At 56.4% G+C, this 26,211-nt stretch overlaps 5 protein-coding genes across 5 annotated transcripts; 2 read left to right on the top strand and 3 right to left on the bottom strand.

Moving 5' to 3' along the window:
• Positions 1 to 2,806: 2,806 nt before the first annotated feature.
• Positions 2,807 to 4,699, bottom strand: F5144DRAFT_291954 (uncharacterized protein). Its single transcript, XM_066783824.1, has 4 exons — positions 4,675 to 4,699; positions 3,650 to 4,618; positions 3,123 to 3,577; positions 2,807 to 3,061 (listed from the first exon to the last, which is right to left on the bottom strand). Exons 2-4 carry the CDS (start codon positions 4,243 to 4,245, stop codon positions 2,928 to 2,930), a joined length of 1,185 nt encoding a protein of 394 aa, XP_066641412.1. The 5' UTR covers positions 4,246 to 4,618; positions 4,675 to 4,699; the 3' UTR covers positions 2,807 to 2,927.
• Positions 4,700 to 8,556: 3,857 nt separating this feature from the next.
• F5144DRAFT_291987 (uncharacterized protein) lies at positions 8,557 to 9,531 on the top strand. Its single transcript, XM_066783825.1, has 2 exons — positions 8,557 to 9,170; positions 9,270 to 9,531. Exons 1-2 carry the CDS (start codon positions 8,792 to 8,794, stop codon positions 9,332 to 9,334), a joined length of 444 nt encoding a protein of 147 aa, XP_066641411.1. The 5' UTR covers positions 8,557 to 8,791; the 3' UTR covers positions 9,335 to 9,531.
• A 2,260-nt stretch (positions 9,532 to 11,791) lies between these two features.
• F5144DRAFT_291922 (uncharacterized protein) lies at positions 11,792 to 12,529 on the top strand. Its single transcript, XM_066783823.1, has one exon. It carries the CDS (start codon positions 11,907 to 11,909, stop codon positions 12,276 to 12,278), a length of 372 nt encoding a protein of 123 aa, XP_066641410.1. The 5' UTR covers positions 11,792 to 11,906; the 3' UTR covers positions 12,279 to 12,529.
• A 5,119-nt stretch (positions 12,530 to 17,648) lies between these two features.
• F5144DRAFT_291902 (cortical protein marker for cell polarity-domain-containing protein) lies at positions 17,649 to 21,938 on the bottom strand. Its single transcript, XM_066783822.1, has one exon. It carries the CDS (start codon positions 21,475 to 21,477, stop codon positions 17,743 to 17,745), a length of 3,735 nt encoding a protein of 1,244 aa, XP_066641409.1. The 5' UTR covers positions 21,478 to 21,938; the 3' UTR covers positions 17,649 to 17,742.
• Positions 21,939 to 24,039: 2,101 nt separating this feature from the next.
• Positions 24,040 to 25,957, bottom strand: F5144DRAFT_491859 (uncharacterized protein; the record flags this gene model as incomplete). Its single annotated transcript, XM_066785886.1, has 4 exons — positions 24,040 to 24,519; positions 24,605 to 24,961; positions 25,218 to 25,355; positions 25,484 to 25,957. The coding sequence occupies 4 exons, from the start codon at positions 25,955 to 25,957 to the stop codon at positions 24,040 to 24,042; spliced, it is 1,449 nt and encodes a 482-aa protein (XP_066641408.1).
• Positions 25,958 to 26,211: the final 254 nt, after the last annotated feature.

Raw genomic sequence — 26,211 nt, 5'->3', positions numbered from 1 at the left:
CCTGTCGCCATGTTGCGGGCTTCGGGCTCAACATCGAAATGGCCCTGTCTGCCGAATGGAGCCTTCGCTACGTAGGCCAGCCATGTCGGAGTGCCTCGTAGGTCGGTTGGTTGGTTCCTCAAAGGGCAAGTTTGGCCGTGTCGCGGCGCTGTGTTTGCATCCAAGTGCGTCACCGGCGTCGAATAGGGATGCCTCATGTGGCTGGCTCCATCACAGCGCACTCCTTGCCCTCCGTTCTTCATATTCCTTGGCCGGAGCCGGGTTTTGGATGACATGGACCCATCTCGAGAGGATCCCACTCCCTTGCTGGATCGGGACCTGCTGGCCCAATATCGTGCAATATCCGTGATATCTCATCGAGGTCGCCACCGAGGCAGCCATGTGGATCTTGCGACCGGCTAAAGATGAGGTTGGTTGAAACGAGCGGTGGCCATGTTGGTGACTTCGTGCAGCGCGGCTCCGTGTCGTTCACATGTGAGACCCCCACTGTCGTCAACGGCATCCGCCGGCTCCGCGTCGCCCCCCGGGCCTTAGAGTACTGGAGCCGAGATTCTATAGTACTTGTAGATCAGCATGTTCCAGAAGAGCGTTGGCGGCTTTGCCGCCCCCGCTAGTGCTTGTTCATCGGGCATTGCCCCTACGGGTAATGATCTGAGCTGTGGCAGCAGCTTCACCTTGTGCCAGATGCACTGATTTGCGCACATGAAACAGCGGGCAGCCAAGGTCCTGGGAAAGGTACATGCCTCTCTCGTCGAAGAGCCGCCTCGAGTTTTTCCCACAACCATGTATCCAAAGCCTGTTTGGCCAGTGTACAAGTTCGTTGTCGCCCCGTCATCAACTCCGCCACCGTTTCTTCTCCATCTGCGTGGTTGGATGGAACTGTCTTGATACTCGGAGAGGGGGAGTCAACGATTCCTGTCGGGTAAGCCGCGGCCAGGAAGTCAGCAAGGGGATTGAAGATCCTCTTCCCCTTCCGGTCATCTTGCCTCCCGCGACACCTTCCGAAGGGCCCCCACCCACTTGGCTCGCCTGGGTCCCCTTCACAGGGCGTTCCAGCCGGGTGAAGCCCCTTTGGCGGGGCGGGAAGGCCGGGGCGTGACTGAGCCGAGCGAACGAGTCGTCGCCAAATGTTGCTGCCTCGTTTTGCACCCGCAGGATGCATGCCATACCCTCACTCAAACCCTTGTCTTTTTCGCCCGCAGAGGTTAGGGCGTCAGTGAGTGTACAAGGAGAGCTTTCTCAGCGTGGGAAGCGAAGTCGGAGAATGTGTCTTGCTGGCGAGAATGCTTGTCGACTGCTGTGTGTGTAGTGCGTGGTCGAGCATGTCATTTCGTCGGGCGTCTCCACTAGGCAACCCTTCCTCAGCCGGGGACTGCAGAACCGAGCTGGCGGTTGGATGTAAGTGCCGCGGCTACATACAACAGTTGACGCCCCTTGTCCCCGTGATATCGCAACCTGGGGCTCCAGGTGGTTAGTGTCACTCCGGCAAGGAGGGTGTGCACACACACACGCGCGAGAAGAGGCAGTTGGCGCCGATCTACGCACGATGAAGGAACAGACGAAGGCGGCTCCGGCGGGGAAGTGGCCATTTGAATGCAGCCATTGTTGTTCTCCCGGACCTCAAGTCGCACTTGATGCAGACCCATGCTTGCATGCTTGCATACTTTGCGCGGGAGTGTCCCCCATGCGGGGTGCTGCAGTCATGGCTCGGTTTGGCGTACCCGTGCATTGTCTGGTCGGATGCTCGAGGGTGCGATTGGGAAGGTAATTGTCTTGAAACACTACTAGATGAGGTGTGGATATGGCATGGTACTCGGGCCAACCTGGAGGCGTCATGTGTGCGACGAGAGTTAGTGATTGACCGGTACTGTCATGTGGGTTTTGTGATGGTTGGGGGGAAGATGGAAATTGGGAAAGGCCAAAGTGTCATCCCGAAGCATTGCGGAAAGCAGAAGTGGCGTGGTTTTGGGTTGTCATCGGACGTGTTCGTAGTTTCCTCGAATTGTTGTATGCCAGAAGCGGAAAGAACGATTAGTGGTTGAGGGTTTGGAATTTTGGATAGCCAGTCTTGCCAGTTGTGCCAGTATAGCCATTAGCAGATTTGAACCGAGTGATGTTTTTTTTTTTTTTTAATCGCATGGTTTTTTGGTTGATGTCACCGCCGACGAAAAAGGGAATGCATGAGTCAAGAGTGTACTAAATGTACATGTGATTAGGTGGCCTAGGCCTACTTAGATAGGTACGCTGGGTACGCTAGGTTAAGTATAATAGATAAGTATATCTAGTTGTGTACACTCGTACATTTCCCAACTCCTCATCATCCGCCAGACCCGATCGTCCCGGAGCAACAATTCGTATGCGTTGCAAGTTTGCCGTAGGAAGTGTCCCATTTCACACCTCCCTCTCCCCCTTGTCCCCCCGCCTCCCTTTCCCCCTTTCCCAAACCAGAAACTCCCCCAGAAGCCGTTTTGGTGGCCGACACAAAACAAAGTAATGTAAACATGCAGCGAGAGTACAGAATGTGAGGGCGTGCCCTGCCAATCCAAGCCAAGGAAATATTTGTTGCCCGTCTGCGGACAACAACCCAGGAAGTATGATCCCCAAACGCCGATCCATGAGGGTATCCACCCCAAGGCATCTCCACCCCTATCGCCCGCTGTTGGGAGATGCCTCTCCGCCCGATCATGAGACCTCAAGAGAAGATATGATTAAAAGGCGATATTATCAAGTGACGTTTCAAGGAAAGAATGGTCCCCCACGGCCCGACGGCAGAGCCAGTGGTGTCGTGGGTGTCGGTTTGCGCACGCAGCGATCGAATCGGAATTAAAAGGGTTGTATGTGAAGTCTATCGAGGATGTGGTGCAAAAAGGTGAAAGCGGTCCGTGCTGCGAGGCTGTTCTGGACTGTGGCAAAGGTGGTGGGTGCCACTACGGCGACTCGTGTGTGTCTGAACCCGTGTCGGAAGGGGTCTCGCCACCTCTCTTGTGAACCTTCTTGTGACGACGGAGGTTTGATACTACCGAAAACCGGCGGCCACAGCCCTCAACTTCGCAACCAAATGCTGGGAAGAGTTAGTATCATGCGCAAAAAAGCCTTGCCACAAACAGGATCAGAGTGCTTACGTTTTTCTCCCGTGTGGCTGTACATGTGGGTTTGCAGGGAACTGGGCCTCGTGAAGCGCTTGTCACAGACCTTGCACTTGTGCTTCTTTTGCGCGCTGGACGACACCCTGGAGCTGAATGACCCCATCATGGACTGAGGCGCGGGCGGTTGGCTGGACATGAGCCCTTGGGGCCTAGGTAGTGTCCGCCCCGACAACGATTCGATGTCGGACCCCGCCGCAGAATAGTCGCTGACTGACCCGTCAACGGAGCCTCCGTAGTAGCCACTGAACCCGGCCGACGATATGCTCGAGGTTGATGAATGCGTCGAGGGGAAGCCGTACGAGTCCGCCGAGCCGCGCGCCCGGTTGCGCACGTCGTAGATGTTTCGAGGCGTGTCCTGGCTCATCGAGAGCATCCCGTGGCTGGCCTCCAGCGCATCCTGGAAGGTCCTCCGGTCATCTTGTTGTAGGGGTCTGTCATCACGGTCAGATCATGTGCAATCCCGGGGGTCCTGCGCCTGCCACGATGTGGTTTGGGCTACTGACTGTTGCGAGTATCTCCTTGCGCTGTCTTCCTGGCCGATAGCAAAGGTCCCCCTCATCTGTGCTGGTGCGTAGCCGAGTTGCTCGTACGGAGATGCCGACGCCGGCGGGTACGACGCGGTCACCGGCGACGCTGAGCTCGTGTATGCTGACGCGTCATAGGCAGCGGACGATGTCGGCTGCTGTAGGCGGTTCAGGCTGAAAGCATCTTGAGGCATGGACAACATCTCGTGCTGGCGGTAGACGCCCGAGATGGGGGCGCTGGTGGCCGAGCCGGCCGTAACCGGGAGGGAACCGTAAGGCGCCATCGAGGTGCTGCTTCCTGTGGTGGCGGAGTGTTGGGGGTGCTGTGGGTGTTGCGAGTTGGGTGGTTGTCTGGGAAGGCTGCTGAGGTTGAGGTGAGGCAGGCCAGCGCTTTCTTGGTTGCCGGCGTAGAGGGGATGTTGTTGGTTCCCACCTTGGGGTGCCGGTCCCGTCGGCGAGGACGAGGACCAAGGGTCGGAGAAATGGGGCTGGCTAGAGTATGAAGGCATGTGGTGGAAGTTGCTCAAGGGACCGAAGCGGCGCCGACTGTGGTCATCGGTCATGGTCATGGTCATGGTGAGATTCCGTAGTGTGGTCGACAAGTTGTCTCTCTTCCGGCCCAACTTGGAAGTGAGATCACCCAGAGTAGCGATGCTGATCAAAGTGTGGCAGCCGAGAATCGAGAAGGACGGATCAGCGTCCTTATGTGTCTTTGAGGGTGCGACAGAATTGAGACGGGGATGGCATGCGCGGGCATGGGACAGTCTGCGCTAGGGCCCAATATGGTTCACCAACCAAGCCAGCGTCGTCTGAAGCTTATTGCCCACTTTGGCCTGCGGGACTGTGGGTGGGGATGGATGTGGTTTCAAGGCAACCTCTGACGAGTGTCCGGCAGAGCGATCGACGGTTGAAATATCCCTTCCCAAGGGGGGTGCTGCCAGGGCGGGCCTGCCAATTGGGATGAGTGGGACTGGTCTTGAACGGCGCGGAGCAGGGCTTACAACCGGCTGGGAAGGTGTGAACGCAGCGGGTGGCACGCCTCCTCTCAAGGATCAGCGAAGCCCGATGGGATGTGGGACTGGCTCAAGATCCGGTGATGCTTGATGCCGGGAAGCTTAGACCAAAGCCGTGGGGTCTGGTACCTGGGAGAGCTGGAGAGGCGTTGGTGAGAGAGATCAAACCACACCGGACTAGCCCGACTGGGGGGAGCAGGGCTTGGGGCTCAGGCCGAAACAGGGCTTGTCCAGGACGATCCGGGGGAATTGACGGTCAAATTTGGGGCGCGTGTAAGTGCGGGATGTGCGAGTTAACTAGCGAAGAAGCTGTGGCGGCCAGCGAGAATAACTAATGACTGTGTGAAAGCGGTATACCGTTGGTTTGAAAAGAGTACTGCTAAAGTCTGGTAGTGATCGATTCTTCTGCTACTTTCTCGCGAGCCTTTTCGGGTGAAGGAGAGGTGCCAGGATGGAAAAAGGAGAACCGAAGAGACCACTGGCAAGCTTTAACGAGGGGGCCACCGCACTCACCCCGTCAGGGAAACTCAAGAAACAATGAAGTCAGCGGTAAGTGGCCACCCAGACTCGAGCCAGGCAAGAGCCGGTGTGTGTGTGGGTGCCTGCACAACGCAAGCCGCCTCGCCCACCAGCGAGCGTTGAGCAAGACCCTGGACGTAGGAAAAGCTGGGGGGGGGGGGGGGGGGGGGGTCCCGCCGCCGCGACCGGGGAGGGGTGTATGTGGTGGAACTCACGCAGGGTCTCCTTGCCGGAGGGCAGTGGCTCCAATCCAACGCAGTCCGGCGGGCCCGGGAGATATTACACTGTGTACTCGAGAGTTGACAAAAAGATTCGCTCAGGTAAGGATGTTTATGGCTGCTTTGCTTTGTAACTATCCATGCTATTGTCTGGTTGATAGAGAGTATCTGGTACTGTACACTTAGGGGAACGGTGAAAGGAAAAAGGGGGGAAACGAGCAAAATCAATGCATCCATGCTGGAGTAAACATCCATGGAAGCGGCCTGGAGGCAGGCGCTGGTCGTCACCAACTGTGCTTCCGAAGTATTTGCATTTTGTTGTATGTACTTCATACGTGCCAACCGAATGCATTCAGCTCAGTGCCGGGCTGGTGTTGTCGTGTCATGCAGGGTCTCGACATGGCTTGCTCAGGTCGCAATTTCTCGGTCGAATTCGGCGGGCGCCGTAGTGTCAGGGGTTTTCCTACACAGTAGATACATGTTAATACCGTGAAGCACCGGGACTACCCATTGCGTAACGGAGGCGGCTGAAGGAGACCTGCTGAGCAAGAGCAGGTTTTGCATCCGTGACTTTGCTTTGTTGCGTCGGGTCGGGTAAGCAAGAACGGGGGTCGTCGTTTCTGCGAGGCACGGGAAAGTAGCGGGGATCGAATTCTGTCGGAATTGCATACCTGGCATTGAGCTGGGCCAGAATTGGCAGGAGCCAAGAGTATAACAGGCAAATCATCTTGGTGTAGCCGGGGCATTGCTCTGCCGACAGTGTCTAACCCTAAAAGGAAAGGTGTAGGTACAAAAGGCAAGAACCCCTCGCCCCAGGGAGGCACTACCCCTGCTAAATGTCTTGAAAACTGGGACACTGTTTCCATGGACAGTTTTGACAGGAACTGGGGAGTCAAGAACTGGGGTAGTGAAATGGACTCTCGTTATTCGTGTGATGGATGAAACTCTTTAGAGTACCGAATTATTTTATTCATCACGGCAAGCTCTCGTCACATTTCTCAACTCGGGTTCGAGTAAAGGCTGGAGAGAAAAAAGCGCAATGTTCAAGGCCGGAAGGAACGCACTTGGGAAGTTATGGTGGGCCACTTTTCAGGCCCTTCCCATTGGGTACACTAAGCCGAGCGGGGCTGCCTTCGGTACTCGATATTTGAAGTTTCTTCTTGGTAGGTAGGAGGGACGTGACGTCTTCTTGTCCAACCCTAGCCAAGGCCCGGCCTGGTTTTGTGATAGTGGTTCCCTCCCCTCGACCAAATATGACGCAACTCAAATATTCATCAACAAACACGGGTCCAGCATATCAACTAACCCTGGGTTTGTTTCCGCCGTCACTCGGCTGTCGAACGGCAAGCTCCGGGCGAAGGGGTCCATGATGAACAACTTCGTCAGGCTTAGCTAGTTAGCCTGCGCGGAACGGACTCCGTTACGCATGTCTTTGAGGTTCGCCAAGCCCCGTCCACGACGGGCTTTCACCGCTGCTCAAATTACAGAAATCTACAAAGTACGAATATTTCGTACCAAGTAACGTGTAAGTTCCTAATCACGCACCGCGTGTGTCAGACTGTGGGTAACAAAAACTGGTATTCCGCGATTCCACAGGTAAACCCCTCTCGAGTGCGGAATGCAGACTGAGTTGCTTGGCTTCACTCGCTCGCAGAAGCAGCAGCGCGAAATCGCGATGTCACTTCGAACCCCGCCGAATCCTGCTGTGCTCCGCTCTTAACTGTGCTTTGCAGTCATTCTCTTGACGAATTTCCTTTTTTTCTTCGCAAGTTCACGGGCCAGACTTTGAACGAGCGAAGACATCGAAATTAACTCGCAGACGATCCCAACTTTGATAGTTGGACGTTGTCATGCATTTGACATCGTTTTTGCTTCCGAGTTAACTAACTCTCACGTTGCTGCCCGGCATCGGGAGACGGTTTACACAGCAGTCACGGAGCGCTGCGCGACCGGCGACCACGGCGCCCCCGGGATTATGCAGCGAGAAGAAACGCATTCCGCCTTCAATCCCACCAAAAGCAAGGGTACGGCAGCCTGGCCTGCAGCACCCCTTGCAAGCCAACGGCATCCAAATGACCAATGACGGCAGACTGAGCGGGCCGTGTCCCTTTGAGATCCCGCCAATCCCGCAAAGTCACGTTGAGAAAGGAATCCGAGGTGAAGAGGAAGTTGGACATCTCCCACGGCCATACCATCCATGATGATTTCGGATGACGACAAAGCATGGCCTTCGTCGTGGGCCATCGATACCACGTTCCCCATTCTCCCGGACGCTACCGTGCGCGGGTTGGTGCGGTTCAATAGTTGTGTGATTCAAGTCTTGCAAAGCTTGTGAGGCGCAATCCCCTGTTGTTGTGTTGGCCGTTCGGCTTTGCTGCTCCTCTCCCTCTTCCCTTCCTCGATTTCCGACAACTCAGATGCCGATGCTGACCTCGGTACCGAAGTGTCGAACCTTCAAGCAAACAACTTTCTCGTCGTCGGGTTGAGAATGATACTGATGATTAGAGTTGAAATGTCCCGTTCATCCCGCAAAAACGATCGCTGGAGCTAAACCCGAACAAGAGGTACGAAACATAACTCTGACAGGGGGACCCTTGCAGGTCGGCGATGTCGTCGACTGTCAGGAGCCCGACATTGTTGGTCGACATCCTGGAAAACCAACTACCAGAGTCCAGTGACACAAAGAAGCAGCATGCAATTTTACGGCCATTTCCACCGACTTCGCGACCAGGCCGGATTCCGCAGGTGGACGAAGCTGTCTCGGAACTTGCCTTTTCACGAAGTGGTTGTCAGGAGAAGAGCTCTGGCCTGACCGGACGAACCACGCCTCAAGCACCTTGGACGGCGAGGCCACGAGTTAACCAATATGGACGAACCACGAATTATTCGTACCGTACATGACCACTGCTTACCTCGATTGACGAAAGATTGTCAGGCACCCGGCGCGGATCAGGAACCGTTTCTCGATCGCCGTCCGGACTCAGTGATGACGAGCGTGGATTCTAGATCCCGGTCCCATCTTTCTCACGTGCCATGGCCTGGTTTTCCGAATCTCGGGGTCCTGCGGCTTCGGCTGGTTATCGAGATCTTGGAAACTGCTTGCGGCAGAGCAGGCTCATCTCAACAAGCCCGGGGAGGGAAATTATCAGGACCATAGGTGGGGCTCGAACCACGACATTTCACTGCTGGAAGAATGCACGGTTCATGATCGACACACAAGGGTGCGTTACAGAACTGACAGGGTCCCTGAAAAGGGGAGAAGCGGGAGTGACTTACCCACACTCTGGCTGAATGCGCTAAGCGGACAGTGTATCTCAGGTAAGTGAACAACAGAATCGGCCCCAAGCAACGAAGCAACATTGCTTTTTCCCATGGACTCGGTGGGTTTCTTTGGGTTGAATGCCCTCAGCAGCGCTCTGATCGCTCTCGGATTCAAAGTTACCATTGTCATTTCTAGTGCCGTGTCACGCCGAGTTATTGTGCGTTGTTGCCTCATTTTCCCCTATTCTCCCCTCGTTCTTTTCGTTCTCTGTTTTTGTCATCTACCAGGAGCGCAGGTATCTCATCTTGCAGGGACAGTTCTCGATAGACAACGACATAGTTCATTTACACACCACTCGAAGTCCAACGGTCACGCCCAGCCCGCCAACTTTGTGGCTGCTGGGCCAGTAAAATTTGAGCGAGGAAGAGCCGTGAGGCGTTCTGACCGGAATGCAATCACAGCCAAAATGGATACAATTGCATCATGGGGTATGGCAGGCCCTTTTTTCTTCCAATGTTTTTTTCAGCCTCCTCAGCTACAAGGTGAAGTTTGAGTTCCTCCTAGTTATTCACATGTCTGTGATCCAGTTTATTCTTCGGGAGGGACGAGCGCGACAACCGCGATCATGCTGGACATTCCGTTGGTCCTTTAGCTGAGAACCGATGGTGGCTTCGGCACCAAATCGCCATCCGGCGATGGCGCAAGAGGATCAACGACCGTTGGATGACAACGAGAGCAAGGGCAGCCGGCAACCATCTCTGTACTTTGTACCAAGTACATAAACATGGAGTTCCGAAAAAGGCAACCTTCATATCATTTTCTCACTGATACGAGGAGCTCATATAGCCGGGTTACATTGCAATCATCTCGTTCTGCAAACCCGCCAGCTTGGATTGCAATTCCAACGCTGCCATGGTGGGTACGTCCCCAAAGCCAAGCTGCGGCTCCGGGAATTACACCCCCGGCAGCCGCACACGCTAGCTCAGGTCCAGGGCAGCGAAGGGCCACGGGATGGCGCTGGGCTCCGCGAACCCCAGGGAGATCAACGCTTGGCTCTGTTCAGCGGGCTTAAGCCTTTCCAGCCCGTCGAGGCGTCCTAACTAACGCCATGCTGCATCCAGCCGCTACGAATTCGGCCCTTCAACTGAAAAATGCTGCCCGTAGTCAGGATCACGGTGGCCGCCCAATGAGGCCCCGCATGGCTGCTCACTTTGGGAATCTTGCAGGACGGCCCAGCCAGAGAAGCTTGGCTCCCTCATCAACCAGCGGAGGGAGCGATGTGACAGCAGCCCAATCTGAGAACCCGCCATCCAGAGAGTCAGAGAGACTGTCAGGCAATCAAGACAAAGCAATGCCGGCCCCTTTTTCGTGCTGGCCGTCAGGGTGCCCTCCAGCTCGGGATGCCACAACCGGACGGCAGGCCATCGATGACCCCTGAACCGACGAGCACAGCATCCAGCCTTCTCGATTCGGATGCTCACCTTTCCTCTTTCGAACAGCCAAGACCCGGCACTGGAAGCAACCCCGGGAGAGCATCCTCGCATCATGATCGACGCGCCGCGCATCTGTCAAGATCTGTCGTGCAGCGAGATGGCTTCGCTTGTGCCCTGCTGCTCTGTTCTGTGCCGTACCTCCACCTCCACTTCGATCTCGCGCGCTTTCACCCCGTTTCAGTCACTAGCGAGTTAACAACACCATAATATCGTATCTCGATTAACGCCAGCGATGTCGCTGGTTTCCATTCACCCCATGCGCAGTCGCCCCACACCCCTTTTCCGCTGCAGGAAAAAGAATGCAAGCGGGTTCAGCTCTGTGGCTCTGGGCAAGGAACCGGGTGGGTTCGAGGGGGCGACAGACCGACTCTCTACACAGTACCACAGCAGTATGCACAAGGTAACTACATACAGACTGACCTGAGCCACTGCGTCGATCACAAACGGTGCCTGGTGCTCAGACATGGCTGGCCCGTTCGATAAGCCAAAGCCGGGCCGAGTCGAGAGACACAAGCATTCTCTGCCACCAAGCGGCGATGCGGGCGCCTGCAAAGGAGCTGATCTCTCCCAAGGTTTCCCGCGTCGCTTCCATCGATACGGGTCCCTTGCCAAGCCCCTGCGTTTGCTTAATCGCGCCAACAGCGCTTGGTTCATTGCGCATTTTTGACTATGCACATCTGGCTAGTCATCTCTTCGTTTTGGACTGGACACCCCCCTCTCTGGTCAAGGTTTTCGCCAAAAGAAAAACAAACCTCCAAAGGATCGAACAACGACGAGTCATGTCTCCATTGCGCTAACAAGCTTGGATATACGAATACCGCCCGCTCTCCTCCCCCATGAATCAATCTATCCTCGCCTTTTGCCGTATATTGCCCTGCCGTCGAGTTTGTGTCAACCGTGGAACCGGGAGTTTGGCATATCACCTCGACGTCTGTGTGTTTCATGCTAGGTGGTGTGGGGGCGGGTCCTATGCCGAGGACAGAGCTCCAGCAACTGATGGCCGATGTTACCATCCCCATCCCCATCCCCATCTCCACCGGCAGATTGTAAATTAACTACCTTTTTCTTCACGCTTTTCAGCGGTCGTGGTGGTGAATGGCGCACTCGCAATTCTCGACCCTCATCCGCCGCGGAAGCTTGCATCTCTGAACTAGCAGGGACCCCAGCATCATCCCGCACGCCCACGCTATCAACCAACTTCACTTCACGTTTTCTCCCGGTGACGAACATGGGCCGGCCACTTGGCAAGCGGCAAATTACCGGAATCCCAGAGCCTCCTCCTACAAAGTAATGTAATAAATGTATCATATAACTACTGTCGGCAGGGGTTTCACCAACGGAAGGTCCCGTAACTCACCTCCACCCGGTCATGCACGACGCCGGTCGATAACCTTTCCGCGCACGCACAGGAGTTTGTGTATTATGCATCCGTTTTCTCCGGCCGGGTTCAGCCAGCATGTGCGGATTATGCAGCCGGAGCTACACAAACGGACACAGTAACTATACGAATACCCACACACAAGGTGCGAGGTGCAAAGAGAGAGTATCGATAACTCCTAGTTCATGTTAACCAGCACAAGCAGCTTGTCCCGACAAATTTTGCTGACGTTTGCGACTTTAGGATAGTGATCGACGCCCCGCTAGCTAGGGTTATGGTGCGCTACGCAGGGGAGAGCGATCCGCAGACCGGAGACATCCACATCACCCAGGGGGGAGCGCCACGGGGCCGGGATGGCTCCCGCGACTGACTGCCTTGCCTGCGAGATCTGGGCCACAGGCATCGCATTCCTTTCCCTTCGCCCTTGCTGCGAAGCGGACCAGTGCCGAGCCCTCCCCCTCTGCCCTACGAGATCCCCCGAGACACATCGTGGGGCGACCTCTCCAGTCGTCGAGGCCCACTGGTCACGCTGTCTCATTCACCCCCCCCCTTCGCCTTGCACCAACCGCCCTGGCCGGCGAGGCTGCTGTCCTGCCCGGCATGACGAGAAAGGAAGGTCCTTAAGTGCACCCTCGACCCCCCGGGCCAACCATGGAGCCCTTCACTTCACAACCCAACCCCATCACGCTCTGCTTGGGGGGTGTCCCATCAGAGCGGGGGACTAGCGGTGAGTGGGACAAACCGGGCGTTGACTCTCTCTCTCACTTGCACGCTCTTTCTTTCACCGGGACGTGCGGATACGTAGTACGAGGTGCGAGGGTTGCGCCGAAGAAGCAGCAGCAACGGCGGCAGCGGCATCCAGCAGCAAGCAAGCAGACAAGCAAGCCACGCCCAACCCGCGCGGCCGCCGTACGATTGTGAGACACTTACGACTGGCCCAGGCCCACCGTACCGGGATATGGGCGGGTGCTTGATACCGCCTACCTCCTCATAGCTAGTCGGCGGCCGAGTCGGGTCAAGAGTTGCACCCAAGTACCGGCGCTGTTGTAACCTCCCCCGGACTGCGGGCGGGCGCGCGCTGCTCTCCCTCGCTCACACTCTCACCCCCCCCTCTTCCCGCTGACGAACCGAACCCTGCGGGCCATCACCGTGGCACCGTCACACACACACACCATGGTACACAGTACGGTCCACATCTTCCACTCTCCCGCTCCGCATCTCATCTCATGCGTCTGGATATGCACGCCCTCTCAGACAAAGCACGCTCCGTCGTCGCCGTCACCACCACCACCAAACACAGACCAGGGTGGGGGAAAACCCGCCACCACCCCCAAGCCCGACGGGATGGGGTGGTGACAGTGACAGGGACAGGACAAGCAAGAGAGAGCAGAGCGACTGAGCAACATACGTGGGAGGCAGGCTGTGGAGCCTGGGCGGCGCAAGCGCAAAGCACGTTCTCAGTTGTTCAATGGGGGTTTTGCTGCGCGGCCCCCCCGCTGGGGATATCCCTCCTCCTCATCCACCTTCCATGTGTGCGTCCGGCCGGCCGGGGTGCGGTTGATTCCCAATGTCTTGTTGATGCGAAGGCGGAGGGGCGATCGGGGAATTCCCAGTCCCACTTGCGGCGTGGCGTGCCATGGCCGTGGGAAATAGGCCGGCGGGTGATGGGCGGATGGGTGAGATGGCTTGGATGGGCAGTCTCGTCTCGCCGCCCCGACCCTACCATCAACTGACGATCGTCGATGGGATCCTCAGCGCTACGCCATCTTGCAGGATGGGCAGCAGTGCCAAGTTGATCACGGTTTCTGCTAGCCACAAAGCTAAACCGGCTCCTTCCGTACGGATAGGGTGGGTGGATGGGTGGATGGGCGGATGATGGATGGGGTAACCGAGCCTGGCTGAGAAAGCAGCTGTGCTCATTCCAATCGAAGAGGGGATCCATCCTTTTTTTTTCTGCAAGAGAGTGGGAGAGACAACCGTCAGCTACCGGCAGTGTGACGACCGCGCAGCAGTCACGCACACGCACACCATACAATCCCTCTTGCGGTCCGCAGGAGGAAGGATCGGGTCGGACGGTAAACCCGCCGTCCTTCCATCATCATCATCACACCCGCCCGCGCTCGTACCGGGCCCAATTCCCGCCGCCAGGCAAGGAAAACAGGCCCTGCACAGTTTAGTTACCAACCACCCTTGCTTGTGCGGCGGGCAGAGCCAATCTCGACAACGGTGCGGAAAGGAAGTCATCGGCTCCCCGCTTTTGCAAGATATCTGACAGGAACACCCTGCGCTGGGCCCGGGGGGTGTGTGTGTGTGTGCTCACAGTGTCGGCGCCGTAACCAACCATGTACGTATGTACATAGTTACATACATACATACAGACACCCACACAACGAGCCCGCAACCGATCAGCAGAAAGGGGCAGCAGAAAAAGTGGTGGTGGTGTATCCGGGGCAGTGGTTCACGGGACGCGATCAACGCCAAGCTGTCTCTCGGCGGGTTCGACACAAGACACACACACACATACAACACAAACACACGCACAGCACGCGCATACGGCCTACAGCACACACACACACACACGGACGCACGCGCGCAATGGCGGGGACCGGGTCCCTTCCCGGTCTCACGCCCTTCCTTCCTTCCCCCCCAACTGCCGCGCAAAAAATGCGCCGTGCCTGCGGATGCTGCTGATGATACGATGATTATGGGATGATGACGATGATGATGATCCTGCACAAGCATCGATCGAGATACTGGGCAGCAGGCAGGAGAAAGACGGCAGACCTTGCCTCCGCTCACTCTCCACAGCCCCTTCTTTTTTCTTTCTTTCTGTGTGTTTTACCTTTGGAGCCATCGCCGTCTCCGATTGCTGCACCGCCCTGCCGCCGTGACGTGGATGTGGTTCGAACTATCTGAACTAACTAACCGGGTCACCGAGGCACCGGCCCATTGGACTGGAACGGAGGCGTGGAAGTTTCTGTCCCTCTCGGCGTCTCTTGTGTGTATGCGTGTGTGTAGTGTATACTGTGCCGTGCCCCCCTTGGGGCTGACGTAGGTATGGAGAAGTCGTACGTGCTCCTCCTCTTGCTCGGTCACTTCCCAGTTTCGAGTCCTTCCTGTCCCTGAATTCCCACTTCCCAACCACCGTGATGGGGTTCATTGGCTGGGTTGCTGCTCTAGTGTAGCTGCTCCGTGGACGCCAAGGGCGGGTTGCTGCGCTGGATTGTCTTTGCTGGCTTTGTTTGTTTGGTTTGCTCGGCTTCCGTGTCGTGGGGGGAGGGGTCGCCCGGTCGGAGTTGGGCGAAACGGGAGTGGCCGGCCGGCGGGTGGGTGGCTCTCCGGCGTGCCAGTTGTTGGATATGGGGGTTGGGCGGGCGTGCGTGCGTGGAGGATGGGGCGATGTTCATTCCAGTGCTGCTTCTGCTTGTGGATTTTGGCATCGCCGAAGACGTAATCCGCCGTGGATGTGACATGTTCCGGTTTCTGGGCTGACTCGTGATGCTATGCGGACGCCGAAGCAAGCTCCTCCGGGGCCGGGCGAATGGGCTCTGGACTCGGGCCTATGGGCCCATCGGGCGGTGATTTCTTGTTCTGGCTTTTCACATGTTGAGACGACCCATCTCGACGACAAACAAACGTTGAACTAGCATGGAGTTGGGGTGTTGGAAAGCGCTCAAAGGGGGGGGTCAGACTACCAGAACTGCCTCGGGTGGTGGAGTGACTCTGTTGCTTGGATTATCGCGCTGAGGAGGGATGCCGGGGGCTGAGCGCGGTCCTTGCTAGGCTGATCGTGCGAGAGTGAAATGAAAGGGGCAAGGGAAGGACATCACAGAACTTGGCTTTACTGCTCCAGGCATCTAGCCTGTTCAGCATGCAGGGCTTCGGTAGTTTATCCAGATGAGGGTCCCCGAACGGGCGATGGATTCCCCATCAGGTCATTCCCTCGATGTCCACAACACCTCAACGACTGCCTCACCGTCGTTGCGTTGGTTCCATCAGTAATTTCGGGCTCTACGGGTGAGGTTCGGTGGCCGGTGGCAACGGAGCATAGCCTCACTGCCCCTGAGATCAAACGAGTCACGACGCCTCCACCGGCAGCGGGGTTGGGTCGACTTCAGTATCGACAACCGTCACGTCACATGCGAGTGTCTTGATACAGAAGGTGAGTACGGGTGATGGGATATCCTGACCGTTGAGGGTCCGCTGCTTCACTTGTCAGACACAACGCCGCCGGCCCAGCGCTCCCCCGAGAGTCTTGCCCGATCTCACTCCAGTTAGTTACACCAACGGCACAAGGGGCCATGTTGGGAAGATCCATGTTTCTTTCCGCGGAGGTGGTCAAGTCCGCTTGTGGCCCCGATCGTGCTGATGCTTGCCGATGAAGCTTGTCGATGCTTGTTGAAGCTTGCTCGCGGCAAGATCTCATGACACATTGCGCTAGCCTGCGAGTCATTGCCATTGGGGTAACCATGCTCTCCTGAGATAAGAACTTGTAATTGTCAACACTTCACAACCCCCGTGTCATAGACTAAATGTTATCGTCCTCATGTGTCCATTCTCTCGTGAAGCGAGGTCATAATCCCAGTCCAACACATCGTAGAACTGAGGAGAGGGCCTGCAAATACCATCCCATTTGCAGACCTACGGACTAGCGTTAAACGTTCCTTGACGTGTCAGAGGTCACAATCACCCAGCTTGTTTTCGAGAAGCACATACTGGACTTCCTACGCCACAATCAACACAAGTGAGGTCAGATGCACCACGAGCGAGGAATATCTTGCTTTCTTCCTTGTCCTCGTAACATATTCATGTAAGCATCGTTATTGTGTCGATTACCCTTTGGCTAATTGTTCAATATCAACTAACTCCTAAGATGCTTCCAGCCTTCAACCATACACTGGTCTGGAAACGTGGCCAGGCCTGACTAGAAGTTAATGGAAAGTAGTCATCGAAAACCCAGAAGATTACCCACGGTTGTAGAGCAGTGGTGTTGAGACAGCGAGATAGGCCCTACCTCGCACGCCAGTTGATAGCGTAGATGAGAAGAATTAACGCGTCAATGTCCATGCCGAGTGTATTAATGTGTCCAGCCATAACAAGTGGACTGGAGCAAGAGCCCACCTAAACAACCACAGTGAAGGGAAGCCTTAACAACCTAAAATGGTCATTCTCTCGGTCTGTCACCCCGGCCAAACATTGCCGAGGCGATTCTCAACAGCACTGGGAAGAAACCACGCCACGGCCACGGTATATGTTTCCCTTGAAGCATACACCATCCCTTCTGATATGGCCCACCTAACGGAGTTTCCAAGCATGGCAAGACACGGTGCTAATCCCACTAACAACGGGAACGAGACATAATAATGCGATTGCAGAAGTAGTTATTGCCACTAATTCGACTAGAAAAACCTCTTCCACGCCACCCCCATAGCCACCCTCCTTCTCAAGGATAACCCCAGCTAGAGCTGCAAGCAGCTACCGCCACCTCAACCCCCAACAGCTGAGCAAGACACAGAACAAAAGGCAACGCATCAAGCAGCAACAGCACAGAGGGGGCAACCAATGCAGCACGAGATAGCACGACACAGCGTGTTAAAATATCTACACATTAATAAGATGACATCCTCACAAAAAATGACCGCTCAACCCCCTCCATCCTCTAGCGAAGAAGGGGGGAGGTAGGTAAGAAAAGAAAAGAAACAAGCAACAGGGCGGCGACAAGGCAGAAGATAACAGAACCCAGATGCGGGATGCGGGCGTGCCAAAACACACAACACCACATCGCCGTTCTCTGATATCCCATCCCATCCCATCCCGTCCCATCCACCCGTCATACACACCGCCCGCCCCATCTAGCCCGCCCACCCAAGCGACAGCCACAACAACGCTACTCCTTGAGTGCACTCTCTCCCCGCCCCTCTCTCTTCACCAACCGCCCGCTGTATGGTATGCCAAACGCCAAACATGCAGCAAGCAGAACCTAGCAAACAATAAACAATAGAAAAGAAAGAAAAAACGAAAAAAAAAAACCGAAGCAGTGGTATAAGACCATTTTAACCGCCCACCCAAGCAAGCAAAACCCAGCCAGGTAAAAACGCCAGCCCTATAATCCCCATCCCGCCCAAAAACGCAAACGCAAACGCAACTCCCATCCCACCCCAATCCCATAGAATGCGACCACCACCACAACTAAACCTGCGGCGCGCCCCTCCTCCCCAACCCACCCAGCAGCTCATGCGGCGGAATCCTGGCAATGCCACCCCCACGATCAAACATGGACGTCGGCGCGGGCACGTACCCCTCGCGGCGCTTGCGCAGGCGGTCGAGCAGCAGGCCGCCGGCGACGATGAGCAGCATGAGGCCGAGGGCGATGGCGAGGCCGATGAGGACGACGAAGCCGAGGGGCATGTGGCCGCCGCCCTTTTCGAAGTAGCTGTTGCGCTCCGAGAAGACGCGCGCGATGCTGCCGCCGGTGGACGGGGAGGATGCCGAGGAGGTGAGCGCGAAGGGGGTGAAGTCGTCGCCGCCGTTGTAGAGGACGGCCGAGGCTGGGCCGAAGTTGGTGAGGTGGATGGTGCCGGTGAGGAGGAGGGCTTCGTCTTGGTTGAGGAGGGTGGAGGAGTCGTGGGAGGAGGTCAGCGAGAAGACCTGCAGGCCGCGGATGTGGGTGCCGGGCTGGAGGGCCGATTGCCCGGCCTGTTGCCAGGTGGAGCCGTCGGATTTCATGAGGTAGGGGGAGCCGTCTTTGGCGGAGATTCCTGCGGCCCAGATCTGGCCGCCGTCGCTCGTGCCGGCGGTGAGGACGGTCACTGGGCCTGGGAGCTGGTCGGCGCCGGGGTAGGCGTCCCAGTCCTGGGTGTTGGCGTCGTAGCGGGCGAGGAAGATGGTGGTGGTGTCGTTGATGGTGAGGTTGCCGCCGGCCAGCAGGATGTTGTCGGTAGCCCACATCAGAGAGCTGACGTCGCCATCGAGATTCCGCCCGGCTTGGTTCCATTGCGAGGCCGAGGTGCTGAAAAAGCACACACCGGGGCACCCGAGAGAACCGGCCGACGTGAAGGAGCCTCCGACGTAGACATCCTTTGTGGTCGAGCGCACAACCATGGAGGAGACAGTGCCGTTGCCGCCAGACAGCGAAGGAGGCTGGGTGTTGAACGACTTGCTGGCAAGGTTGTAGGTGATTAGGCCGCTGACGGCATCGTTGTTCACGGTTCCGGCTACGTTGCCTCCAGCGAAGAGAATGTCGCCTTCCACAACCATAGCCATAAAGGTCGAGTTGGGTGAGATCTGGCCTCCGAGGCCGGTAACTCGGTCGTCATCGGAACCGTCGAGGATAAGGAGGTTGTTGATAGTTGAACCGTCCGTGGCCTTTGCCGTGAAGTGGCCGCCCAGAATGGTGAGATTCCTCCCATTGTTGGTGTCAAAAGCCGCAGTAACCACGCCATTGACATCGCCGCCAGCTGAGGTGCCGTCGCGCTTGGTCAGGCCACCCGAGGAAGAACCAGTCGAAGGCCGAATGTTCACGGGAAGCCGTCCCAGAGTTTTGTCGCCGAGGGTCGCTGCGCCGTTAGCTCCCAGGCTAGAGGATGAAAGTGACCCAGCGTAGAGCGACGGGCCAGTCGAGTTGAGGATCGAGGCAGATAGGACACCAGTCACCGACTCGACCGGCAAGTCCAGGTTCTGTAACCAGTTCCCCTGCGAAGGCACCCAAACACCAAACCCATCCACCTTGACGGCCGGGTTGTCACCAAACGCAAGCAGTCGGTCGAAGTCCCCATTCACGCTGACTACAACTTCGGGAGTCGAGCTGGTGATGTTCATAGTCATCCCAACCACGCGCACAACCCTGCCACTGACACCAGCGCCGAGGGGCCTCCAGCTCCTATCTGAAGTGTCGTAAACGGCAACGTTGTTTAGGTCCTTGGTCGAGTTGTCCGGGGTGCTGGAGAAAGCGCCGCCCACATACAGGTTGGTCCCGTTGAGGAACATCGACTTGACCTCGCCGTTGAGCCCATCATCAAGAGACCGGACGTTCGCATTGTCGCCCTCCGTTGCGATAATGTTGCGCATGTTGCCGGATGTAAAGTTTCCTGCGATATAAGTGGCCTCGCCCGACGTGGCCAGGGCGTTGACGGCGGAGCCGGTGGAAAAGTTGGCTCCCAGGCGGTTGAAGGCGGATTTCATGAAGTCGCTGGGGTTAACAGTCGACTCGGCCGGATATTCGTAAAGCCCGTTCAAGCCGCCTGTGCTGTTAATCAGGGTGAAGCCGATACGCTGGGCGACAAATGTCATCTGGGCCAGGGACTGGTCTGCCAGGGGAGTCATGGTTACCCGGGGGCGGAACCCGTCTGAACTGGCGTCGATGAAGCCAAAATAGATTTGGTCGTACTTGTCGAAGTTATTAGTTTGATAAAGATTGACGTCAATGGGTGTGCTCCTGGTGGCATCCGCTGTCATCTGCCCGGTGAGCCTGACCTGGCCTCGCGTGGTGCAAGTGTTGTCCTGGAGACAGCCAGGCGTATACAGGTTGACCGAGTAGTGGCCGGACTCCCTGATATCGGGGCTAAAAACCACCGACGCCGAGGTGTTGGTGATCGGAGCAGTGAGCTGGGCGGATAGGTATTCCGCGGTGCTCGAAAAGGAGGGTGTGACAGTCCACGGGCCGGTCGAGGTAGCTGTTGACGGGAACTCTAGACCAGCGCACGATGGTTCGTTGAATTCGCTGACGGCGTACGACAAGATGTCGTCCGCGAACAGTTCAATCCCATTCAGGCCCCCGCCGCTGCCATAGAAAGCCGAGATGTCGATGCGGAACTCGTTCATGCCGATAACGTTGACGAAGTGGAAGTCCTGAAATTTGATGGTCTTGTCGTCACTTAGCGGGCACTCGCTCGTGCAGCTCGCGTTCTGGCGCGTGACCGGATCGATATAGGTGAAGTTCATAATGCCGTTGATGGGCATGGCCGTGAATCGCCAGGTCTTGGTCCCCCTTCCGTCCTGGTGTGTGTTGTATAGGCGCAGCTTGGTCGGTTGAAAGCCGTGCCTGAATTTCGCATCCCAAAAGCCCGGGGCGTTATCCTGCAGCAACCACGTACTTCCGGCTCCGTCCTCGCCGCTTGTCTGGCAGACGACGTTTTTGGGGTCGCTAAACCCTGGTGTCGTGCTTGAGGATCCACTCGTAATGCTCGCCGTCGAGAGGTTGATGATCTGGCCGTCGGGCGTGCTCGGCGTGCTCGCATTCCCCAACCCTGTGAAACTGCCACCGAAAAGGATGTTCCCGTTGGGCGCCTTCGCGATCGACGTTACAGGGCCATTAAATCCAGCAAATGGCAGGTTGACCCAGTCTCGACCTCCCTCCCACGCCAGCGCATTGGTCGAGTTGGCACCAACGAAGCTCCCTCCCAGATAGACCGTGTTCTTGTCCTGATCACAGAGCAGGGCGTTAACCTGGCCGGACAAACCCGGGAGCGGCGTTACGACAGCAGTATTCGGGTCGAATAAGGCGATCGCAGTCGATTGCATCGCTTTCGAATCGGAGCCGGGGTCCCTGATGCTGGTAAAGTTTCCACCTAATACAACAACGGTTCCATTCTCGGTGTTGAATGTGCACATGGTGCGGATTGTCGCGTCGGTATTGACGATGGGCGCAAAGAGGCCATTCGGCATGCGCGCGAGGAGCTGCTCGCTGCCATTGTTCCTGGGCGGTCGCTGGTTCTGTTCCTCGAACTGGTACAAGGATATGCCTGAAAAGTCTCCTGCTAGAACTACCCGGCCGAGCTGGGAGAGGTCGAGGTTCGGGGCGGGAACGGGCGTGAACGAGATGGCGGCCGCCGGCGATGCCGCGAAGCTAGATAATGAGAGGATGAGTGGGATTGATGAAATAAAATCGCTGCGAGCGGCATGACGCCGCCCAAAAGATAACCGCATCGCGTCTCGGTCTAGATCTGGGAACAGTCACCAGGCTTGGACCGACGAGCAATCGGGTTGCTCAATTGAATGTGGTCGGTTCCAAGCTGTCAACACCGCGATTCCATAGCAACTCGAGCTCGGGATACCGTCGGGAATGGTGTTTTAGTGTGGCAGGGGATTTCGTGTGCGGTAAATGAAGCTCGTCGCACGAACCACGAGCTTTGCTCCACGAAACTGCTCGGCCGAAACGCGAGGTAATTTTTTTGGCGAACACAGTCGGTCGGCTGTAACGATTGAACGAATGTGGGGGAAGACCGAGTCTGGTTTCGGGAGTTTTTGATGTCGCGGTCGGCGGCGGCGAGAAACAACGAGCGTCGAAAGGGTCGAGAGGGTCGAATTTCGACTCGTTTGGATCGTGAGTTGGGCCTCTGGCGGCCTGTTTTCGCGGCCAGGAGTCGCACTCGTGTACAAACCTGCTAACTAATGGCAACGGAGATTGAGCGGAGTCGACTCGACCTGGAAACCCTGTTGGCAGGTCGCTGATTGGTTAGCCGAGCTTGGCTCTACCATAACGGGCTAGTCAAAAGTTCCAGAAACATGGGATAGAAGCGTGAGCGCAGCAAAACGGTCGGTTCGTACCTGGCAACTGAGACACGCAACGTTAAATGCCCAAATGCCCAAATGCCCTGCCACTCGCTGTCAGCAACGAACATGCCGTCGCAACATTCTCATCAAGAAACCGGCGGCGGGCACGGCGGGTTCGACGCAATCATAAATGGGGCCAAAACCAGGGCAGGCCGGGACGGCTCGATATTGGTATTGCTTGTGCAGCATCCAATAATGACAGGGTCCCGGTCGGTCCACTGCGGCCTTCTCACCATTGGGGGCTGCCAATGCCAATACAGGAAACAGGAAAACCAGAAATCAGATGGAGTGGTGCACGTACCTCGCGTTCCCAACACCTGTTTGATAGGGGAGCACCGCAAAATGTTTCGAGTGGATGCAAGCCTGCACTTCGGTTTCGTCCAGACCAGACTCGGCGTCTGATATTTTGGATCGATGGGCTGCAGATATGGATCTCGGCGGGGAAATCGGTTGCTGTGGTCGACCAGAATCACAAACCCTCAAATTGCGAATCAAGATCCACCCCAACCGCTCTTGAATCTCTCGAATGCAGCTCGCCGTGGCGTACAATCTAAGACAGCACGTTGTGCGATGCGAAACTTGGTTTGCAGTTGCCAGAGGCGAATGAGCGTACTGATTGAAACGAGTGCCGTGGTGGTTCGGAAAATGAGTGTCTCGCGGAAACGGGTACCAGCAGGTAACGCGAGCGGCTGAGTTGCTATCGATGCAATTCCAGGTTCTGGGCGTCCGCGTCAGAGGCACTGTCGTGATGGTCTGGGGAGGGGGATCAGGGGCACACACTGTTTCGTGATCGAGGAGTACTGGACGACTTCGTAAACGCACAAGAAAAAAAAGAGTGTGAGGGACGGGAGCTCAGAGCCAGCTTCAAAATCCCGGGTGCAGTTTGCAAGGGTCAAAAGAGTGTCACCAAATCGACAGAATTGGTTTGAAAAGGAGTGTGGTAGGCCTCGTCCGCCTGTCGCTGTCCTGGAAAGCTTCAAAAAGAGAAAACGACAAAACGATCAGAGCTTCGTTGGAAACAAAGCGCGCGAGAGGGGAACAGCTGTTCTGGCGCACCGCTTGTTGCATTCAGGGGCCGCTCATGGCGCAGTTCGGGATGGGATGCCATTGGGTGCCATGCATCTCGGCAGGGGACTTCCAGCCCCTTGCATATGGTTGACAACGTGGTTGTCTCCGCTGAGGTTACACTGGCGGTTGTCTGGGACACTGAACTTCAACACCAAAACCTTGAGCCCGTGATGGTCAGACGAGGAACAAAACTAAATGGGAGAGGCGAGGGAGAGCGAAGATGTATGGGTAGGAGAATGTGGAAATAAATGAGAAAAATAAAAAATATACTGGTAAAATATACTGGCACAAATACCCATATGTAGCAAGTGTATAAAGCTGGTACTTCACAACACTAAAAGGCTTATACCCATTCCTACCCTTCACATTCTCCTCACCAACTAAGCCTACAGTCGCAGACTCGCCCTAAGGAGAGGATCTGAGATACTCAGAGGGAGCGGGGCAGATGTTTCTGCATTTCCAGCCGCAAGTGAGCCCCCCACCGTGACTGGATCTCCAGAGATCACACACTAACTGCTGGAGACCAACCCTGATACCGGGTGCTGAGCATGCCCGCGCACGTCATATCAAACATGATGCCCAGATATCCAAGTATGCCCGGCAGCCGGATCGTCCGTACCATGGAATCCGGCCCTATATGCAGGGGTCGCTCTTAAGATGCAGTAAAAGTGCATGAACCGACGGGACCCGGCGCATGTTGTTTCCTGGGCCGGGATGCTCTTTGGCTCCCACAAGACGCTTCCGCCTACACCATATGCTCAACATCAAGGTCACAAAAGCCAGCGTGATGTCATGGTCCAATCGTCCAGTTCCAGGCTCATTCTCATGGGTATCATCCAAAAAGTCACAACCATCCGAACAATCCATTCACGCCTTCCCCCCCACAGCCGCAGCCCCCTTCTGCCCCTCCAAAGCCTTCATCCGCTTCTTATACTCCATCGGACTCTCCAACTCCTTCTTCTTCCCCGCCCCCGCCCCCTTCCCCTTAGCACTCCCACCCCACAACCCAACCCCCCTCCTCTTCGCCTCCGCCTCCGCCTCCCTATACCTCGCCTCCACCTCCGCGCCCCCAAACTCCGCCCCCGTCTTTCCCTCGTAGGTCACCGCCAGGCCGCGGCGGAGCATCTCAAGGCCGACGTCGCGGCGCGGGACGAAGAAGGGCGGCCGCCGCACGTAGGCCGTCGCCACCACCCGCTCGTACTGGTCGCGCCGGTGCAGGTGCGCCCGCACCCGCCGCCCGAGCAGGTAGCTCTCGAGGAAGGATAGTGCTTCGGCCGCGAAGGGCTGCGCGGGGCGCCCGAAGTGCGCGCCTTCGGGTGCGTCGACGCCGGCGATGCGGATGGAGATCTGGTTGGAGGGGGTGGGGGTTAGTGGGTGAGGGGTGAGGGGTAAGAGGTAAAGAGGTTTGTCGTTGTGGGTGGGCGAGACTTACTGTTTGGCCTTTTAGTTGTTTCTTGTCCGTGGGCACACGCCGCAGCCAGCCCCAGCCGGCTAGGCGTCCGCCCGGTGTGTGGAAGAGGTGGAAGCCATCGCCGTCTCCAACGCTCGTGACCTTGCCGAAGAGGCTGCGGTTGCGGAAGAAGCTGTGCGTGATATGGCTGCTAGCGGGGAGGCGGCGCAAGTAGGATTGGTAGAAAGTCCGGGCCCCTAGCGCAATGGCTACGGCGGCTACGGGGACGATCCAGTTTTGTGGGAAGCTGAGATGGTGTCGGATGGCGTCGGCCCAAGAGTCGCCATTCTTTCTTTTGAGTGACCACGCGGGCTCTCGGTCGTTTCCTGTCATCTGAAGCTCGGTATAGTTGTTCGGCCGGGATTTGAAGGACCGTCGTCTTTCAAAACACTCGTCGAAAAGGGTTATGGCATGGTAGAGTGGTTGAACCGCGGGGTGGGCGGTCAGGGCCGTCGGTTGCAGCCGGCAATCGTGTGGATCTGAGAGACGGCGGGGGGTTGGGGTTTGGGCGCCACCCCTCCATTGATGCACTAAACTCAGGCTCTCCAAAACCCCGCTTTCTACATACCAGTTCCATACCATCTCACTTACCTACCAGCATGTCATTCGTCTGAGAACCACCATAAAAGGACATCCAAGTTTTATTCGCTTCAATCATAATATTGGATGGTTCCCTCCAGCCATTAACAATTCCACAAATCTCCCGTTTCCGGGTGACCGGGAAGATGATCGACTTGCCTGTGACAAACATCGTTCTTCCCTTCCCACAACATCACTAGGTGTACGCAAACATTTCTAACAGTAACAGACAGTTAATGATTGATTGATTGAAGCGACTCGTCTAGACTAGCCCTTTTATACAGTTACTGCATTGGACTCTCTCCTTTCCCGCTCAGCAATGATCGAGGGCAACTTCAGGGGCCAGTGTTTGGGATCTTCTTCTACGGCCCGGTACGCCTTGTCGGATGCATCGGCCATTTTCTCTAGCACCGAATCAATATCACCGTCTTCCTCCTTGGCACCCGTCTCAGATTCCTGCAACACCGAGTCGATGCTGGGCATCTCTTTCTTGCCTTTAATCCGCTCGAGCCCCTCTCTAATCGCCTTGATCTTGGCCTTGGCAGTGTCAAGCTGGGAACTGTCTCCCTTCTGCCGCTTGTCGCACTTGCGACACTTGGATTGGATGCGTACTACGTGATAGGGGTGCGACCATTGTCTGTCGCAGCCGATAGGAGCCCGGCCGCTGTCGAATGCCTCCTCGACCTCGCAAGGCTTTGTGATGCCTTGCCAGGCGTAGTGGTTGCAGCCAAAGATGAGGCGCCCGTGGTGACACATGGTGGTAGAGAAGAGGGTAAGGGGCCAAATGTCACGACGAGCTGTTACCTGTTGTTGCTCCCCGGAACCGATGAAGGCTGATGAATCCCGCGTTATATACCAAGGCCCTCATAGTCGTTCAACGACAAACGATATAAGTTTCGTTGTCTACAACACATATTGTTCTGTGTGTAGTAGCGAATAACACAAGCCTGTCCTTTGTCAATTGTGATGCCAGCCCTTATTTGTTTGTGGCTGGTTGTCTTTGTCTCGGG

This window comes from Chaetomium tenue (genome assembly GCF_020726465.1).
Source record: "Chaetomium tenue strain MPI-SDFR-AT-0079 chromosome Unknown F5144scaffold_5, whole genome shotgun sequence".
Taxonomy (NCBI): domain Eukaryota; kingdom Fungi; phylum Ascomycota; class Sordariomycetes; order Sordariales; family Chaetomiaceae; genus Chaetomium; species Chaetomium tenue.
The sequence above is the reverse complement of the archived record's forward strand: the minus strand, read 5'-3'. Positions and strand labels throughout refer to the sequence as shown.

Coding starts and splice junctions, on each gene's coding strand:
- F5144DRAFT_291954 (XM_066783824.1), bottom strand. CDS start 4,245: ATGACCATGACCATGACCGATGACCACAGTCGGCGCCGCTTCGGTCCC. Junction 3,578..3,649: donor GCAAGGAGATACTCGCAACA/GTCAGTAGCCCA, acceptor CCGTGATGACAG/ACCCCTACAACAAGATGACC. Junction 3,062..3,122: donor CAGCCACACGGGAGAAAAAC/GTAAGCACTCTG, acceptor AACTCTTCCCAG/CATTTGGTTGCGAAGTTGAG.
- F5144DRAFT_291922 (XM_066783823.1), top strand. CDS start 11,907: ATGGCTCCCGCGACTGACTGCCTTGCCTGCGAGATCTGGGCCACAGGC.
- F5144DRAFT_291987 (XM_066783825.1), top strand. CDS start 8,792: ATGGACTCGGTGGGTTTCTTTGGGTTGAATGCCCTCAGCAGCGCTCTG. Junction 9,171..9,269: donor GGATACAATTGCATCATGGG/GTATGGCAGGCC, acceptor TCTGTGATCCAG/TTTATTCTTCGGGAGGGACG.
- F5144DRAFT_291902 (XM_066783822.1), bottom strand. CDS start 21,477: ATGCGGTTATCTTTTGGGCGGCGTCATGCCGCTCGCAGCGATTTTATT.